This window comes from Lepisma saccharinum, chromosome 14, assembly GCF_977018435.1.
Source record: "Lepisma saccharinum chromosome 14, izLepSacc3.1, whole genome shotgun sequence".
Taxonomy (NCBI): domain Eukaryota; kingdom Metazoa; phylum Arthropoda; class Insecta; order Zygentoma; family Lepismatidae; genus Lepisma; species Lepisma saccharinum.
Window position 1 is genome coordinate 51,519,355 of NC_139242.1, and position 19,650 is coordinate 51,539,004.

Here is a 19,650-nt window from a genome sequence, read left to right on the forward strand (position 1 = left end):
AAATCACACGTGCATTGTTTCCAAATCAGGATCTGAAATTAATTAGGCGGAAGGGTGTATATCCATATGATTATGTTACAGATTTTTCTAAATTTGATGAGTGTTCTCTGCCTCCACAACATGAGTTTTACAGCATAATCAGAGGTTCTGGAATCACAGATGAAGATTATCACCATGCCCAATTGGTGTGGAACAATTTAAAATGCCGGACATTTGGTGATTATCACATGGCATATTTGAAACTTGATGTGACCATCTTAGCTGATATAATGCAGGCATTCAGAAAATCTTCGATGCAAAATTATGGACTGGACCCAGTGTATTTTTACAGTGCCCCGGGCCTAGCATGGTCTGCAATGTTTTTAAACACCAAAAAGCAATTGGATCTGATCCAGGATCAAGATATGTATCTGTTTATGGAGGAAAATATAAAAGGAGGTATGGTGCAATGTTCTCAGAGATATGCCAGAGCAAATAACAAATATATGCCTGATCATGATCCAGCACGGCCATCAAATTATATAGCGTATGTAGATGCCAACAGCCTCTATGGTCACGCCATGATGCAAAAATTGCCATATGCAGGGCTTGAATGGGTCGAAGATTTTAATATTGAAGATCTTCAGAACTATGATGACCGTGAACATGGCCTCTTCTTAGAGGTTGATCTGATATTTCCAGATTATTTACATAACAAATTTTCTGAGTTGCCCCCAATTCCTGAGGTTCAGTGCTCACCTGGCTCTAAACAAAAGAAGCTCATGATGACACTAGAGGCAAAACAGGGTTGTGTCACATATTACAAGAACCTCCAGTTCCTGATGCATCATGGTGTTCAAGTAACCAAACTTGGAAAAGTTTTGAGGTTCAGGCACTCAGAATGGTTGAAACCATATATTGATACAAACACGGAGCTTCGAACATCTGCAAACAGCCAATTTGATAAGAGCTTGTTTAAATTGATGGTAAATTCTGTATATGGCAAAACAATTGAAAATGTCAGAAAACATACCGATGTTAAAATAATTACTGACCCCAGCCTGAGCAAAAAATTGGTTGCAAAGCCTAATTTCAATTACAGAAGAATTTATGATGAAGATATGGCACTTTTCAACATGAAAAAAACAAGAATTAAGTTTGATAAACCTATTTATGTAGGGGCTGCAATATTGGAATTGTCCAAATTACATATGTTAACATTGTATTATGATGTGTTGAAACCTTTTTATGGTGATAATGTAAAATTGATGTACATGGACACGGATAGTTTTATTCTTGATATTAAAACAGAAGATGTTTATCAAGATATGTCACAGCCTGAATTGTTTAAATATTTTGATACCAGTGAATTGCCAGACCATCTGAATATTCAACCCCACAACAAAAAAGTGCCCGGCAAGTTAAAAGATGAGACACTTGGTGATGTTATTGTGGAATTTGCTGGGTTAAGTGCCAAGATGTACAGTTTTAAAACATGTAATGCTGTTGTCAAAAAAGCCAAGGGCATTGGCAGAGTAACTGTGGAAAAAGAGCTCCAATTTGAAGATTATAAAAATTGCCTCAAATCCCAGAGTTTAATCAGAACATCAGAATCCAGAATTCAGAGTGTGGATCACTTATTGACTTCAAATGTTGTAAGAAAAGTGGCTCTGGACCCACATGATGATAAGAGATGCATTTTATCATGCGGCATACATACTTTACCATTGGGGCATTGTGATTTGAAAAATGGGAATCAATGCACAAGCACAGAGCATGATTTGAAATAAATAAACATGCCTATGAACTTATTTGGGTTCAAAAAACGGGCTATTATGGACCTGCCAACACCACAACCCTCTCCTGATATACAGTCTAAACTGAGTGGCTTCTTAATTATTCATCTGAACAGCATATTTACAGATGTTGATGATGAGACAGGCAAAATATTGTACATATTTAACAATAATTTAAATTATTACCAATTACCTGTAGGTGGGCAATTGCAATTTATTACAACTCCTGAGGGTGATGTTAAAATTTCAGTAGGGAGAAATATTTACAGAATTAAGCACTCAAACATGGTTTCTGGCACTGTTTATACTGTTTCTGCTGGTGACTGCTTATATATTGAGGTCCCTGGATCTTATGACAAGCTTATACCTTTTTTTATAGAATTAAGAATCAGATACTCTATAATAAATAACTACTAAACAAAATGCCTAATGATATTTTTGGCAATACAAGACATGAAGATCACAGTGATGAGATTCTGATGCTTGATGTCAGAGTCAAGAAATTAAGAAGTGATTTACAAGCTTTACAAACTACACTCAATGCCAGTCTTCAATTAGAAATTACAAATTTGCAATCACAATGCATGGACCCTCTTCTTAAAATTGATTCTGAACTCAAGTTGCTGCTTCAGAAATATACTGACCTGGCGACATTGGATAATTTTCAAAGTTTAGAAGAAGCTGTAGCAGCTCTTCAAGCCAAATTTAAGACCCAGGCTAACAACTCTGAGCAATTGAAACAGCAATTGGAAGAGCAGATAAATAATGTCCAGACACAGCTCCAAACAATTGTCAAAAGCATAAAATCACAAGAAGATTTTGATCTAGTGATTTCCACTCTAAAGGAACAGATTCAGTCACTGGAGATACCAAATCTGGACCCTCTGAACAATGCCATAGCCGAGGTTAAAGAAAAAATTGAGACACTTGAAAATTTTATGAACAATTTGCCATCTTCTGATGCTTTGAATGCAATAACTCGCAGTGTTGCCAACATCAAGCTGCAACTTGAAACATATGAAGATTTTGGAAAAATTCAAAGTTCCATAACCCATCTTGAAGGTACAATAGCAGCAGTACAAAGTGATTTGGCAAATGTACTTGAATCCAGATTGCCTGGGATTGTAGATACCCTCGTCAGTGTCCAGCAACAAATCACAAAGCTTGAAAACCTCAACACTAAATCTGAACTGTCTCATTTTCATCACTTGATAGATGATATCCAAACAAAGCTTGAAATTTTACAGCAATCCACACCCTCTCAGGCAGATATAGCCCTGCTCCAAAATGCTATACAAAATGTGGCTGATGCTTCTGAATTACACAATATGAAATTGGCACTTGAATTTTTGCAAAATACAGTCTCAAATCTTCCTACATCACAGGAACTTAAAAATATTAAGAGGGCAGTGAATAGGATATTGAAATCAGAAGATATCAAGAATATCCAGGCAGAGATCAAACATCTCACTCAGACAGTGACCACTCTTCCAACCAATCAACATATTAATGAACTGCATGCCCTGTTTGAGGATATCAGAAGACAGGTCCATGATCTTACAGCTCAAAATTCAAAATTGGCAGTTGTTGAAAATTTGCAACAAATTGTAGCTAATATCAAGCAACAGCTAGGGACCATAGAATCCAATCAAGCAAATGCTCTGTCTGTTTTTGCCACCCAGCTACAAGAAATTGTGCAACAATACAAGAAACTTGCTGTTGACATAAGAATCAAGCCGGGGCACGATGAGATTGTTAGGACTATCAATGAGCACCTTGAATCTGTAACAAGCAGATTGCTCACAGCAGAAAAAGAAATAACAGGCATAATCGAGAATCCAAAACATTCAGTAATTCTTGAATTGTACAGCATCCCCAACAAAGAATATGATTCACCATTTACACCAGGTGGCAAAATATATATGCTGTCCCCTGCACAATTTTATTACCAGTTTTTTGTTGGGGGCACATTGAGACCAATCAAGATCAAATATTGGCTTCAGCCACAGGCACACCACTACCCCACCTTATCAATAACAAATGCTAACAACAAAGTGAAAATCACCAGTGTAGAATTGGAGGATTTTACAGATCCCAATACATTGGAAACAGCCTATACTGAAGATGATGGCACTTTGGAATTTAAAATACAGATAGGGGACAAATTATATTTAGAAAATCCTGCAGTATCAGCTGCTGAACACCCTATAGTTGCAATATTCTTGTTTACATATTATGTCTAGACAAATTATTGTTGATGAATTACACAGACAAGCCAGACATAATTTTAAGAGACTCCCAGTAGTCACAAAGGGCATAGATGATTTATGGCAAAGCGACTTGATTGAAATGGCAAGTGGACAGTTGAAAAACTTAGACAAAATCAACAAGGGCTACAAGTATCTACTCACTATCATAGATACATTTTCAAAATTTGCCTGGGCTGTGCCACTCAAATCCAAGACTGGAAAATGTGTTACAGAAGCCATCAGAACAATCATGAATCAGAGTGGAAGATCACCGCGCTATTTGCAAACAGATAATGGCAAAGAATTTTATAATTCAGTGTTTCAACAATTTATTAAAAGCCAGGCAATACAACATTATTCGAGTTACAGTGATCTCAAAGCCTCAATTGTAGAGAGATTCAACAGAACCTTAAAAAATCTTATGTATAAACAATTTACCCTCCAAGGTAATTATAAATGGATTAATATTCTTCCAGAACTTCTACATAAATATAACAATTCTGTCCATTCCACAATCAACATGAAACCCTCTGAAGTAGCTTCATCTGATGAGCAAAAATTGATCAGCACTGTTTATTATCCTAAATATCAGCCAACAACAAGAAAGGCCAAATACAAGGTGGGGGATCAAGTAAGAATCAGCAAATATAAGCACTTATTCAAGAGAGGCTTTACAAGAAACTGGAGCACTGAATTATTTACAGTGGTTCAAGTTAAACCTGGGACCCTTAACACATATATAATAAAGGATCACCGAGGAGAAATTCTCAAAGGCAGGTTCTATGAACAAGAGCTCAGCAAAACTAAACAGCCTGACACATATCTCATAGAAAAAATCATCCGCAGAAAAGGCAACAAGTTACTTGTCAAATGGCTAGGACTCCCAGAACACAGCTGGATCGATGCAAACAAAATAATAATATGAGCACCTGGGATGTTATAAAAAGGCTGCCAGAACCTGAACAGCAGAATAAGAGAAATGGCAAATTGCTACCTGATAATATTAGGTGTCTTATTGTTGGGCCATCTGCTTGTGGTAAAACTACACTAATGGTTGATAATTTTTTATTGGCACCCAACTGGTTAGACTGGAAAAACAGGCACTTGTATATCTTCTCTAAGAGCTTGGAACAATTAAAATATCAGCAGCTGATGAAGCTATATGATGGATTGGATATTGCCACTTTTGAACCAGATGTTAAGCCACTTGATGAGTGTCTCGATAATTCTGTTGTTGTGTTTGATGACATTATACTGGATAATCAAAACAAGGTTAGAAACTTTTTTACACAGGGCCGGCACAAAAACATTGATTGCTTCTACCTGGCACAGACTTTTTCAAAAATACCGAAGCAGCTGATCCGAGACAATAGCAATTTTATATGTGTATTTCATCAAGACCATACCAACCTCAAACACATACATGATGAATATGTAGGTGGGGACTTGAGCTACAATGATTTTTCCAAGTTTTGCAGCAGGTGCTGGAGCCAGGACAGTTATGGGTTTGTTACAATTGATATGACAAGAACACCTAATACTGGCAAATACAGAAATAAAATCAACAATTTTCTAGACGTAGAGACGTATATAAATAAACATGAAAAGGCCAATCATTGATGATCTTAAGTTAAGAGATTATCTTGTAAAAAGATTTAAGGGATGGAAATCAGAGAACCGTGGAATTTATGAAAAACACAAACAAACAGAACAGCCTGTAATTGATGCTATTAATAATTTAGGTAAGAATATCAAAACTGTTACAGATCAAAATCAAAATTTGCTCACAGAGCTTGTACCTGTAGCTGCAAGGAACATATTAGATTATCCATTCACCCCACTTTCCAGTATTCATACACCTAGTCCTATTGCTCCTAGAAGAATTGAGGCTAGTCAGGATCCTATTGAATTGGGTCTTCTTGCTCAAAAATATTTAACCACTCCTAAAGACAATAAAGATGAGGTGTTTGGCTTATATGCTGACACAGAGCTTGATGGCAGCATTATTCATAGAATTGGCAATTTCAGAGTAACATTTATGGGAGATGATATAATTGTATATTCAGAATCTCGACTCGGAGAAAAAGGTGCTTTTGTTAAGTACTCCGGCACACCTGGATTGTGGGAACTCATGACCAGGAAGAGACCTGGCAGCTATACAGATCAAGATTATGAGGATTACAAAGAAATATTAATAAAATCAGATGCTCTATACCAGAACAATGATCCCACACAAAAAAGAGTCAAGTCTAGCAGTGGAGCAAAATACAATAATTTAATCAAGCCCATATGGTCACAAATCAAGACTGGCAGTGGAATCAAACAATACAACACCCTGCCCAAAGAATTTGTGTGGGTTGATGATGTCAGGAAACTTGTAGATAGGCTATTGGTGATAGCTGGGGAGGAAAATGCTGGCAACCACAATTTTTACAATGAAAAGGTTGGAATTATGGACATGATAAGCACCAAATTGTCTAATTTTATAGTGAATGACACTAAGGGGATTGGATATCTCATAAAAATTATTAATACTCTACCACCTAAATTTTGGAATATTTCTGAGGGTCGGGGCCTTGTTAATGACATTATAAACAAGCTGCCATTTGAACTGCATATTCCAGGCTATCAGTATTGTGGTCCAGGCACAAAATTGGACCATAGATTAAACAGAGGTGATCCTGGTGTTAATCCCTTAGATGCTGCTTGTAGAGACCATGATATTGCATACAACACACATTCTGATCTTGACAAGAGACATGTTGCAGATAAGAAATTAGAAGAGGCTGCATTTGGTAGATTTGTAAGCAAAGATGCTTCTTTGAGTGAAAAAATTGCAGCATTGGGGACCACCATAGCTATGAGCACCAAACAAAAATTGGGGTGGGGGTTGTGAATATGTATATAATAAACCTACAATGAAGGCTAAGGGTGTTATGTATCAAGTACCTTATGCAGGTCTCAAATCTCTTAAAACTATTGACAGTCTCTTAACCAAAAAACAGCGCAAGAAAAAAAATTCTTGTATTGCAAAGGGGCATGGTATGAAATTGTTGCTTAGTACCCCCCAATTAAAAAAATTACAGCAATCAAGAAAAAAATCACATGTGGGGGGATTCATATTTACCATCCCTGCCATCTTAGCTGCTCTCGGGGCTGTGGGGAGCTTGGCTGGGGGTTCAGCCGCCATAGCAAAAACAGTAATAGATGCCAAGAAAAATAGGGCAGAATTAGATGAGCAGAAGCGCCATAACCTGGCAATGGAGAAACAAGGGAAAGGTGTTAAAAGAGCCATGAATAAGTTTAAAAAAAACAAGAGCCGCTTACAAACCAAGATATTGAAGCTTTAATCAAGCCATTGGGCATCAAACATTTTAGAGGTGTGTACATGTCTGATTCTTTACCAGAACAACCACTCAACAAAGAGTGTGGCATTGTTAATTTGGATGAGTTCAAAAATCAGGGCACTCACTGGATTTGTTATCTTAAATATGTAATAAATAAGGCATTTGTGTTTGATTCATTTGGAGGTGTTCCACCTGAAAATTTAATAAAATATCTAAAATCAACTAATCTTTATTACAATAATGCCCGTGTTCAAAACTTCAAAGATGTTAATTGCGGACATTTGTGTTTGTCTATTCTTAGATATATGTCTCAAATAAATAAACCATCAATTGAAGATTTTCAAAAAGCCTTGTGGTATCTGAAACATCATGGGGGTATTCCATCTCACCAGCCAAAATTCAATATTGAAACTCAAATTGCATGATGACATTGTATATCCCAAAACAATAGCTCTCAGGGCATTTTACGGCATGTACTTGATCCCTAATATTACACACCACAACAATACAATTGCAGTTGGTGATGAAAAAATTGTTATTACTCCAGGGCAATATAATCTGTCCACTCTAAATGCTCAATTACCCAGAGGTATAGTGTTAAGTCAAAATTCTGTCACTCACAGAGTAGAAATTGTATCTGCCACAGAAACAGTAGATCTGGGTACCATAGGAGAGCTGTTAGGATTTGAGAACAACACAGAACTTGAACCAGGCATCAAACACACTGCTATTAATATACCTAAATTCTTAGCCATAGAGACTCTGAATATTCACTGTAATGTGGCTGAGGGTATGATCACCAAATCAAATGGCATAGGCACTCACAAACAAACTGGCATTATTGCAACATTCAAACCTAATTCTGAATTCATGGAGCCCATCATCTACAATCCATCCCCAACATTATATTTTCCTGTGTGTCATAATAGAATAGATTATATTGAATTGATGGTCACTAATGAAAAAGAAGAATTAGTTGATTTTGCTGGAGCCACAACAACTGCAATCATAGAGATTAACATTTAAATAAAAATACATACAATGGAAAATATTGAGAGTTATGAGCTACAATCATTCCCCCCAAACAGGAGGACATTTGCAAATTTAAATCAACCCAACACAGAAATTGAGGTTGATCTTGATGTAGGGGATGGCTTTATACACCCCCACAGAGCAGATCTATACATCAAATTTGATGTTGTAAAGCTCGATGGAACAGCTTATCCGGCAAATTCAAATATAAGACTTGTAGACAATTTTGTGCCTCATCTGTTCTCTGAAATTGAGATCAGAAAGCACGGTGTTGTTATAAACAGAGTGGATTATCCCGGCATTACCTCCACAGCTTTGGCCACACTAAAATTATCCAAAACCGAGGCTTCATACTACAAAATAGGCGGATTTGAAGCTGGTGATAAGATATTATCTAAGAACCACACTGTGCTGTTCCCTATGCGCCTGTTGCCAGGATTCTTCTCAGATTACAAAGAAATTATGTGGAAGGGTGGGTTAAGAATCACATTTAGAAGAGCTGCAAATGATAAAATGCTTTGATGAGGTACAGTACAATAAACCCCACAGGAGAAGCTCTGCCTGATACCTTACCAGATGCAGGCAAATGCATTATTCAGACCATGGAGCTAAGAATCCCTGTTGTTGAGTATGAAGCCAGTTATGGTCTTAAATACAAAGCTGATATAATAAAAAATCCACAAATTCCTCTACAATTTTATACATATCAATGTGTACAGAAGCCCGCATCTGGTACATATTATGAATTTGATGCTACAAATTCATTCTCCAGTATTCAATATGACATGCCTGATTTTGTGGTAGTACTGTTTCAGACTGGGAGACACAATAATCAGGAAAAAAATTCAAGTAAATTTGATAACTGCAACATCAAGAACATATATCTTAAAAATGGCAGAAATGAGGTATTTCCTAGAGAAAATTACAATTTAGACATGTCCAAGGATGACTTCCTCAAATTATATGAAGCTTTTTCGGCTTTCAAGAGGGTCACCACAGGCAATACTGACATGTACTACACACCAGATGAATTCAAAGCACAGAGACCCATGTTTGTAATCAATGCTTCAAAAAGAAAACAGGTTGTGGTGAATGACAGAACAAATATTAAAATTATCTGTGAATTCCATGAAGCATTACCTAATGACACCATATGTAGTGTTATTCTCATAGGAGAAAAATCATATGTTTATGATGTAAGAAATGAGAGAGTCACGGAGCAATTCTAGAGGGTCTCTGCATATTACATTGTTTTAATATTGGATTGAGGCTGGGGTCCAATTAAACTTAAATTGGAAGTAAATATGTGTAGGGGTGGGTGTGGGTGTGTGTGGGTGGGTATATGTCTTGGCCTAGTTTTATGTGTGGCCAAAAAAATATCAAGAGGGGCATATTTTTTGACAGGATTATGGACAATAATCTCACAGAAGTATCTTTTGTAAGTATAGGCACATCAATCTGAGGGGGCTCTTCCTTTCTCATGGAATCCATGAGGGCTTTTTTACAAAAATCTTGGATTAGAGGGGGTGCTACACTTGAGCAAAAAGCTCATATGGGCATGTTGAGCTAGTTTTAAGTGTAAGCAAATCTGCTGGAGGGGGGCTCTTCCTTTCGTGGGTTTATAATAGCACAAGTACTACTACTCTCATACATGTTTCAACATTGCTGAAGGAGAAAAGTGTGAGAAAAATGTATTTCATGCTCAGTTAGGATATTGCCTTTCGGTTAACATTTCCTTGTGCATGATTGACTGCTGAAATGGACAGGTTGATTTCGAACACAAACAAGATATTTCTGAAATCTCCCTCTCGAACCCGAAAATTTAAGGAAGTTGCATCTGAGCTTAGTTTACCTCCGCAACCAGTCTTGACCAGATGTGGAACCTGGATATCTGCAGCTATATATTATGCTAACAACCTTGAAAAAATTAGTGAGGTGATAGATGCTCTTCCAGAAAATGAAGCGGCTTCAATTCGTGAAGTGAAAAAACTCCTGTGCTATTCAAGTTTATTTTTGCACATAATGGTGCATTGCCAGACACAATTACAATTATAGCATCCATGAAAATCTACGAGGAATCTATGCAGCAGATGATGGAAGTGCCAGGAGAAAAGGGGTCAGCTGTTGCGGAAAAGTGCAAACGGGTAGTGAGTGCAAATGAGGACTTGAAACAATTGTAAACAATTTGTGATATTCTAAAAGGTGAAAATGCTGTTACCGAAATGAGACCAGCTACATTAGCTTGTTTTATGTATGCTCCAATAACTTCTGTCGAAGTAGAAAGATCATTTTCTATTATGAGAAACATTCTCTCTGACAGACGACTATCAATGAATGTTGAGAACTTAAAAAAACACCTTGTAGTTAGTTATGTGCAATCAAGACGGAAAAAATTGAAATGCTCTTCCGAATGTAGATCTTAACATTTTGCCAGAAATTATAGATAAAAGTGAGCGACTTCCAAATGTGCCTTTTTTCGGTTTATTTTGCCTTTTTTTTCATTTTAGTGCCTATTTTCCACATTATAAATGCCTTTTGCCTGCCTATTTTAACGAAAATAAATGCCTGAACTTCCGGGCTCTACTCATAACTATAGTTAATAAGCTAAATAATATGTTCGAATTAACCTAACAATAAGTTGAGTTCTTGTTGAAACATTTTGTACAGTTACGGGCACTTCCGGGATGGAACTATATTCCTGATAGTCAGTGGGGTTGTTACAACTTAAAAAGGTTCCGTGATGGTACATGCTAATATCGAAGAAAAACAGCTAAGCTTGTGTAGTTGGTAACGCCCAGCAGCGTAGTAAAAAAGGGAAGGAAATTAATAATATTTTGGCACCTGGACAGATGTGCTATTGTAGAAATGGAGGCTTTAATCGATTCTAACCCGGATCCCTGACAAACTGTGCGGGATCACTGATTGAGCCTGTATTATTGCTTGTCTCTACCGTGCGTTCATTTCGATCTGCAGCCGAGAGATCGGGAGAAGCGTGGCGGGCGGCGCTGACGGAGATGCCGACATTTGCGGCCTGTAATGCCCGCTTATTTTTATGGACTAATGCAGACATTTATATAAATATTGCAAAACGAGCACTAACCTGTGTTATAACACGCAAAAGTTCTTCTGTAATTCATCACACAAATAAATACGCTTTAGAAACGATGTTAAGAGCCACAGATAATAAAACATTTTAATCCTAGTTTTGACCAGTAACGTCCTGCTTAAGTTTATATCCTTGAAAAAGTTTTGTATCGATGGAGATCGTTTGGAGGTTTCGAATGTGCAACACTGTATCAAGATTACGCTGCAGACGAAACCGTCAAAAGTCAATGGTTTTCGTGAGCTTCCTTGCAATCCGAAATCTCTGAGCTCGAGTTTTTGTTCCTTCACGAGTAGATTAAGACAGAGCTGTGAATATAGTGGCGAGCAGATGTATACCAAGAGCGTGTTAATTTCGTACTGTGCGCAAGAGTGTTATTCTTGGTTACTTGTCGTTACTTGTGTTATTGCAGTGTGTGTGTGTGTTGTGTCAGTGAGACGATTGGAATGCCAGCTCAAGTTTCACTTTAGAACAAAGATTTTTTATGTATGACACTTACGTGAAAACAGACTCGTGTCGGGAAGTGTGTAGGCAATTTGTACATAAATTCCCAAGCGTTTCACCTCTACATAGAGATACGGTTAGACATCTTGTCCTTAAATTACGATAAACTGGATCGTTAAATTTTAAAACACCTAAGCAAAAACGAGTGATTCTAACCGAAGCAAAACTCGATGAAATTGGTGCAGCGTTAGAACGTTCTCCAAACAAACCTCTACGCCGTGTTTCACAGGAGATGGGCGTGTCAAAATCATCAGCACATACAGCCACTAAGGTACAAAAATTAAAACCGTACTCTTATAACAAAGATTAGTGCTCGTTTTGCAATATTTATATAAATGTCTGCATATGTCCATAAAAATAAGCGGGCATTACAGGCCGCAAATGTCGGCATCTCCGTCAGCGCCGCCCGCCACGCTTCTCCCGATCTCTCGGCCGAAGATCGAAATGAACGCACGGTACAAGGTAGCCTAAATGACTGGTACACCCAACAGCAAAAGAAACAGAAGACGAATTGTCCATCACCATTTTCATTCGGCCTGTATTACGCAATGTGATGATAATGAATTGAAATAATGGCATGAATAAGCAGAGGGCAATGCCCGATTCGAACAAACGTAGTTTCATTCCCTAAAACAACACAGGATGCTGAATAAGAAAGTAATGAAAATAGTGGTTGGCAATTCGCCTACCATTATCTTTGCCGTTGACTGTACATGTCCTCCGAAAAGGAAGCACTGGATTCATGGTAAGGTGGAAGACTACGTAAGCTCATTAGGGAATTTATTAACACGCCCATAATCCATAAAAAAGCATTCAAGAATCCTGTTACTGCATTTCACTGACTTATATATCTATATTCTCAACTTAATTCTTATCTAGCAGACTCATCCCCTATGAAACACTTACTCTATATAGGTTTATGTTTTTCTCGTCAAATATTCCCACAAAGTTCTCCACTGAATTTTACTATTACCATGGTCATGATATTGATATAGTTTCGGACAAACTTAAAGAAACTTGGACCTTATAATACTAACAATAAGGCCACCACATGTCCACGTAGGTGTCCTTATAAGAATTGGAAACATCTAAGGGCAATATATCGCCATACGCCTCGTCTAAATTTGGAAAAAACGAGTCATACTTTCTTTAAGTTTGTCTGGAACTATACATATTCGACTATATCTTGACATTTAGTTCCAGGATGTCCGAGTGGGTAAAGTAGCAGAAAGTGTATTTGCATCCTGGCTTAACAGACATCAGTACACGTTAAGTAAGAACAAAATATGGTACTCACGCCAAAGCATTCTCCTCTGCTATTCTATTGTCAGCCTGCAAGGAACGGATCAACTCCTCGCGTTCACGTTCTTTGGTGTGCAAAGTCTCCATCAGTCTCTGTTTCTGGCGCTGGAACTCTTTCATAAGATCACCATCGCTGCCGCTAGCGTATTCGTTTGGAGGAAGCACTACCGAAGCTGGGGGAAGCACTACCGAAGATGCGGGGGTGCACTTGTCCGAGAGGGAGTCCCTGCGAGAAGACCTCGGGGAGTCCGGGGGTATCCGACTGGTCTTGCTGCTGCTGTTGCTGCTGGCCGGGGAGTCCCTTCCACGATGTTCCGGGGTGGACGCCGCCGATCCCCGGACGCTGCCGTCCTTCTTTTCCGGACTGCGCGACCGCGCGCGACGCGGCGGCGGCCTCGGTGTGTCCGTCTTCTCCATGATGGCGGGCAGGTCGCCGTAGCTGCTCAGGAACACGTTATCCTCGTTCTCGAACAGGCGGTCCACGGAGGTGTTCATCATCTTCTTGCCCGTCAGGTGGAAGCTGGCGAAGCTCCTGGACATGCTATTCAGGTCACCCGTCGAGAGAGCCATCGCGTTTCGCGACTGTCCCAACCCGAACGGAAGGCCGTCCAGGGCGGGGATGAGAGAGCGGGACATGATGTCCGCCGATCGGGGTCTCGTGAACGGCATCGCCGAGTGGGGGAAGGTTTTTGGTTTGATCGGGGTGACTAGCATGTGCTCCGTCCACGAGGTCTCGAGGGACGGCTTTTCCAAACGCTCCACGTCGACGTTCAGCGTCCTCTGCTCGAACGGACACGAGAAGGTCTCGGGGGGGATGCTTTGCAGCCACGATAGAAGACTTAGATCGGAGTCGCTGAAGCCGGTACCGTTCAGCAGCTTGGAAAAGTTCATCTCGCTGTGTTCTTTGGAGCCGGTCGTGGCTTTCTGCTGGCAATAATTGACGCACGATTCGTACAGGATGCCCTTGATGATGAGCTGGATGAGGCGATCGTTCTTGGCCATCAAGTTTGCTTCGCCCTGCTTCTTGTCTCCTGGTAGGAACTTCTCGACTAGCGGGAACACCTCTCGAAAGCACTGCACACGAGCGTTGCTTGGATTCCAGTCCTTGTACTGAAGATGGTCGGAGAGACGGGGCAGGGTCAGCAACAGACACAAGTTCGAGTGTTCGTCTTTGGAGGGCGCGAACTTTTCGAGTTCGTTCAGGACCTTCACCACCTCCTCCACGGCATTGTCCACGTTGGGCACCGGCCCAGCCTCCGACTTGATGCACAGCAGCTCCACGTACTTGTGCTTGAGGATGACGTAATGGAACTGTCGCATGTCGAAGGTTTCGATCGCTTCCAACGGCTGGATGAACTCCAACACGTCGTCCCACTGTCCGTCCAGGATGAGTTGCCGCAGGAAGAGCACATCGTCGCTGTAGATGCCGTTGATGACGCCCGTTTCCCGCTCGACGCTCAGCTGGGAGATATGTAGCTCTCGGTTGTAGAGGAACTCCAACGTCAGACGCACGACGTCCTCCTCTCGTAGCGTCAGATGCGCCGACGGCATCACGTAGCGGATCCGAAACCTACAAGAAAAAATAATAACATATTACTAATCTACAAGAGAATAAAGCATATAAAGAAACGTTCCATTTCGAAATATTCTGAAGTAATTGTACGTCACTGCAAAATAAAAATACTGAACAAGATTCACACTTCACATCCAACACCCCAGCATGACTTGAATTTACGTTACAAATGTTCGCTTTTATGAATATTTTTGTTTCAAACTGTGTTTTTCGACAACGGCTGACTGATTGGTTTAATTTATTTAGCGTCACATTTCTGTCAGTTTTTGTTAAGCGTGAAGATGAGATGAATGGTGATGAGAATAAATTGATGAAAGGAAAATCACAAACATATATGGATGACACAACGAGTTAGAGCAGTTACGAGTTTGTCTCCTTTCAGGCGATTCAAGATTTCTGCTTGGAAGTCTTGCAGTGAACAACCATTGTAAGAAAATGTTACTTTGAAAACTATGGACACAACGAATACATTATTTTTTTTGGTATTATTAACAAAGTACCCTGCTACCGTGTACAGGTTCTTCTGTGACTTGAAATACTGACAGTCGAGATAAGGTTTCGCAAATTCTCGAGGTCTACACCAGTCCCATACACCTCTCAATATGCTGATCCGAAAGTCATTGAAAACATTTCGTTACACACTAGCTGCCATAGTAGTAGCGACACAGAGATTCAAGACTTAAGTTTCTCACTCAGAACAAACAATAAGGGGATGTGGAGGTAGGGCCAACACATTCTCGATCTCTGTCATATATGGAGGTGATGTGGTCAGCAACAATGTTTCTAAGAAATCCACATCTTCATGCACAAAAAAAAAACATCCGTACCTAACCTACATTAGGAAAATAGTCAAAATAAAGCCGCGGGAGGTCGGCTTATTTCTGTCACTTCTCTTAAACATGATTCTTCCACTTCCCGACGAGTGTCGCAGAACAAGTTTCTCTAGAAAAACCGATTTGCCAGGGCTCAATGGATTTAATAGCGTCTGGGTAAATTAAGTTCTCACCGGAATAGATATGCAAAACACATCTTCCTCAGGTACGCCGAAATGTTGCCGGAACGGGGAAGAATGAAAGTTGAAAGACCACGTAGCATCAGTTGAGCACTAACCTACATACCCTTCTACTTAATAAAAAAGCTTTAAGTACAAACAGCTCACATTAGCATGCAGCATGGTAACGCAAATCGTAATGGAAACGGAATGAAGCGAGTTTCACGCCCTATGAATGGACACCTGGAAAGAACCACTGAAACTTGCAAGAGCCACGGAGAAAGAACAAGATCAGCTTCTTTTTTTCATTATTACGTGCATCTCGTTACAACTCAGGAAGGGTAACACATTCAAATTGCTACATGTCAAAGAATTTGCAAAGAAAACAGGAAAGATGTCAGGTTCTTGCACAGTTGAGTTGGGGGCAACCTGTTATAAAGTATTTCGAACTGAAAGATTATGAAGCTAGAAATGTTGGATAATTCATTTGCCTGCATAATTACTGTAGATACACACTTCCTTACTGAATGTGCTATTTATACAACCAAGGGCAAAGATAATATTACGCAAAATACTAGGGCTGATACCGATGTATCAGTATCGGCCGATTTCAGTGGTATCGGTATCGGAAAGGATTGGTTTAAATTCATCTACCGATACCAGCCGATACTTTTTGCATATTGGTGTTTCACGGGGTTCTCAAAAATGCCGCGTGACATCCAGGAAATTATGCAAAATCTAAATTTTCATTTTATTTTCCACAAATTTTGCACGAAAATTGAATATTTTTTGTTACATAACATATTCTGATGTAATTCTTTAATATTCCAAAGCCAATTTCTTGGTAAATTGATGCACATAATTGGAGAAGAATATTTACACACCAATAGTGATAAATATTTTAATACATTTTAATTATTTAAATTTTCAGGGTATCGGTATCGGTTCAAAGTGGTACCGGCTCAGCCCTACAAAATACCACATACATAACATGGCATACATATAGAAACGAATTTTCTCACGTATGTTAATTCATGCTGTTGTTGTAGTCATGGACACTTCTGGGTTGTAGCGATACCAATCAAAGCCAATAGGATCATTACAACCCAGAAGTGCCCGTGACTGTATAAACTTACCCTATAACATTTTTTCCAAGCATCATCAATGTCACAGCAGTATACTACTATTAAAAACCAGTTGATAGAGGAGGAAAAAATGATCAAGTGAAATAAAGATCAAATTTATCTTGCCACACCTTCATTCGTTTATTGTTTCTACAAGGGAGATATTTTTCTCACAAGGTTCACTTCTCCAAAAGATTGCATCCTTTCCTTTTCTTCTGGCTCCTACGCACCTTACATTACCAACGCCAACGAACTTCGAAAAGATCCCTTAATTGTAACTCAGGGTGTATCTCAACAAAGTTTCCTCAGTCCTATAAAAAGCATCAGGTCTTCTACCTTCCCAACTTTTAGAAGCCTCTACGCGTTTGTTGTAAAGATCTTCGGTGACGTGATTGGAAAAGTCGAAGGAGAGTGTATAAAAGAATCACAATTCCTAGTCAAGGGAGGCTCCGTGATCTGTCGGCAGGGAGTCAATTCCACGCGAGCGACGAAGCTGGTGTATACCACAGTTCGAATGTTTCCAGGGGAGTCATACTACGCCATTTCAACTAGGTCATTTCGCCCTAAGTCTCTGATGTTGATGAAATTTGGTCCACACTCTTTATTTATGGTTGGAAAAAAAATTCACTGTATCTCAAAGGGTTTTAATTTTACATCTCTTCCAAATTTCAATAAATCTGTGTTTTCTGTCACTCTTAAGATTCTCGGCACAAGATACCCTTGCTTACATGTTGTTGTTTTTTTCTCCTTAAGCAATGATCAGATCTCTATGAAATTTTACACAAAGCTCAATGAAATAATGAGGATTTCAAGAAAAAATACATCAGCATTCAAGAGGTTTTATAAAAATCTCAAAACTGAATAATATACTTGTCGCCTAACTTTTGTCGTGGAAAAACTAGGTTAGGAAAACCTGAATTTTCGGCATGTGAGCATGATGGAACCAAATGTTTTTGATGTTGAAAATTATTGCAAAGACATGCTCTTTCTCTACAAAGAATGAAATTTGTTTTTTTTTTACTTCTTATAACAAAAATTTTACGTTGTTTGGACATTGCGGGAAAAATAGCTGCTGGGTAGCCATTTTGGACAATACTCCTGAAGAAAAAATATTTTAAAAATTTTCATTTTTATGTTATTGTAACCCCTATCCAAGGGTAATTCAAAACAGGCATTATTTTTCTGAAACTTGACTTCGTTTGAAAATGGCGGTCATTTCTTTTTAAAGACTTGCGGCAATTTTGGAATTTTCAGACAGTTGCGATAATTATGATAACTTAGCTACGAAAAATGACAGAAAGCTGGGGATAAAATAATTGTTTTCATTATATTTCAAGCTAAATTTTATGTTCCTTACCTTTTTTCACCATCTCTAATGCAAATGGGTGAAATTTAAGGCCAAAACTGATATTCAATTTTGAAGAAAAATCAATCTTTAGGAGTTTTTTTAAAGTAGGGAAGTAATGTAATATCAGAGCTATATTTTTTTAGAGGAGACACATACATCAAAAGTTTTCGCAGAAAATATTTTAGCTGTTACTAAAGCCTATCCGGAACTGACATACTTTATATACCGCAAGACTATAGTCTTCCTAAGGTTAATCGCGACGATGAGGACGAATGATGATTAGATTAAACCAATGAAACAACACCCATGGCATGATCAGGATTCCAACCCAAACTATTCGGTGGTGAGATTGTGAGCTGACTACTCGGCGAGTTCAGCTGCTGGATACCGAGACTATTAGTATTAAATCTTCTAGTAAATCCCTACATTTCTGAGGGTTCATTGATTCTTGACGTTCTGCATCAGCCCAATGAGAATAAAACAAAGGTCTGCAGTAAATTTCTGAAGATATTTGTTACTCTCGTAGGGAAAGTATCAGATCAATTCACGTGCTGAAGAACAATCGTGAGTGCCAAGGTAACTTGAACAAGAAAATCGCATGCGACAACTAGACTTGACAGTGCTGCTTCGGACAGGAGCACGAACACTACCACACGAACTTGACAACTCACGCCACCAACACCCAAATCCAGAATGCGTCTTCAGGCGGCATCCGCATAACAGAACGGGAGACAGGCTAACGTATAATCTGCAAATCTACTGGCTCTGTGCCATTTCAAGCAGAAGCTATAGAGCCATGTTTTCTTTCCGTGGCGTAATTGCTCCATATTCTGAAGGAAAAACTGGAAACAACGGTCATTTAGCTAATGTCACTAGATGGTCACCCAAGACGAGCATTCGCGCTAGCAGCGAAACTACACTGTTACGTATACTAACTTAAATGATGCAATAAAACTAATACCGTGAACGGAGCCACGCATGGCTGTGCCGAGAAAGCAATGAAATGCAAGTGCAGAGAAAGTACACATTCAAAATCACGACTACCTTTGCGCATCGTCCTATCCATTGATACCTCGGCCACCTGCCCGACATTTGTGACACTTTCTTCGCTCAATAAATCTTTGAAAAGTCTACGGTATAATCATTAATTTGTTACTAATGCTAAATAGACTCCATAAACCCAGAAAGACTTGGAAAGTTTATGTTGCAAATTCATCAACTGCAGTCTCACCACGTGATTCATTCCACTATTAGAACAAATCAAAATATATACACCACATTGAGTTGAACATGTCCCGCTCC

General features: G+C 39.1%; 1 protein-coding gene across 2 annotated transcripts in view; it reads right to left on the reverse strand.

Annotated features, from left to right (window-relative positions):
• Window positions 1–19,650, reverse strand: part of LOC145998880 (WD repeat-containing protein 47) — a 431,858-nt gene that overhangs the window by 282,558 nt on the left and 129,650 nt on the right. For both annotated transcript variants that reach the window (XM_083135576.1, XM_083135578.1), the window contains one exon: window positions 13,308–14,882. In XM_083135576.1, the coding sequence (XP_082991702.1) occupies window positions 13,308–14,863 (1,556 nt within the window). In that variant the 5' untranslated portion in view covers window positions 14,864–14,882. The remainder of the gene's footprint in view (window positions 1–13,307; window positions 14,883–19,650) is intronic.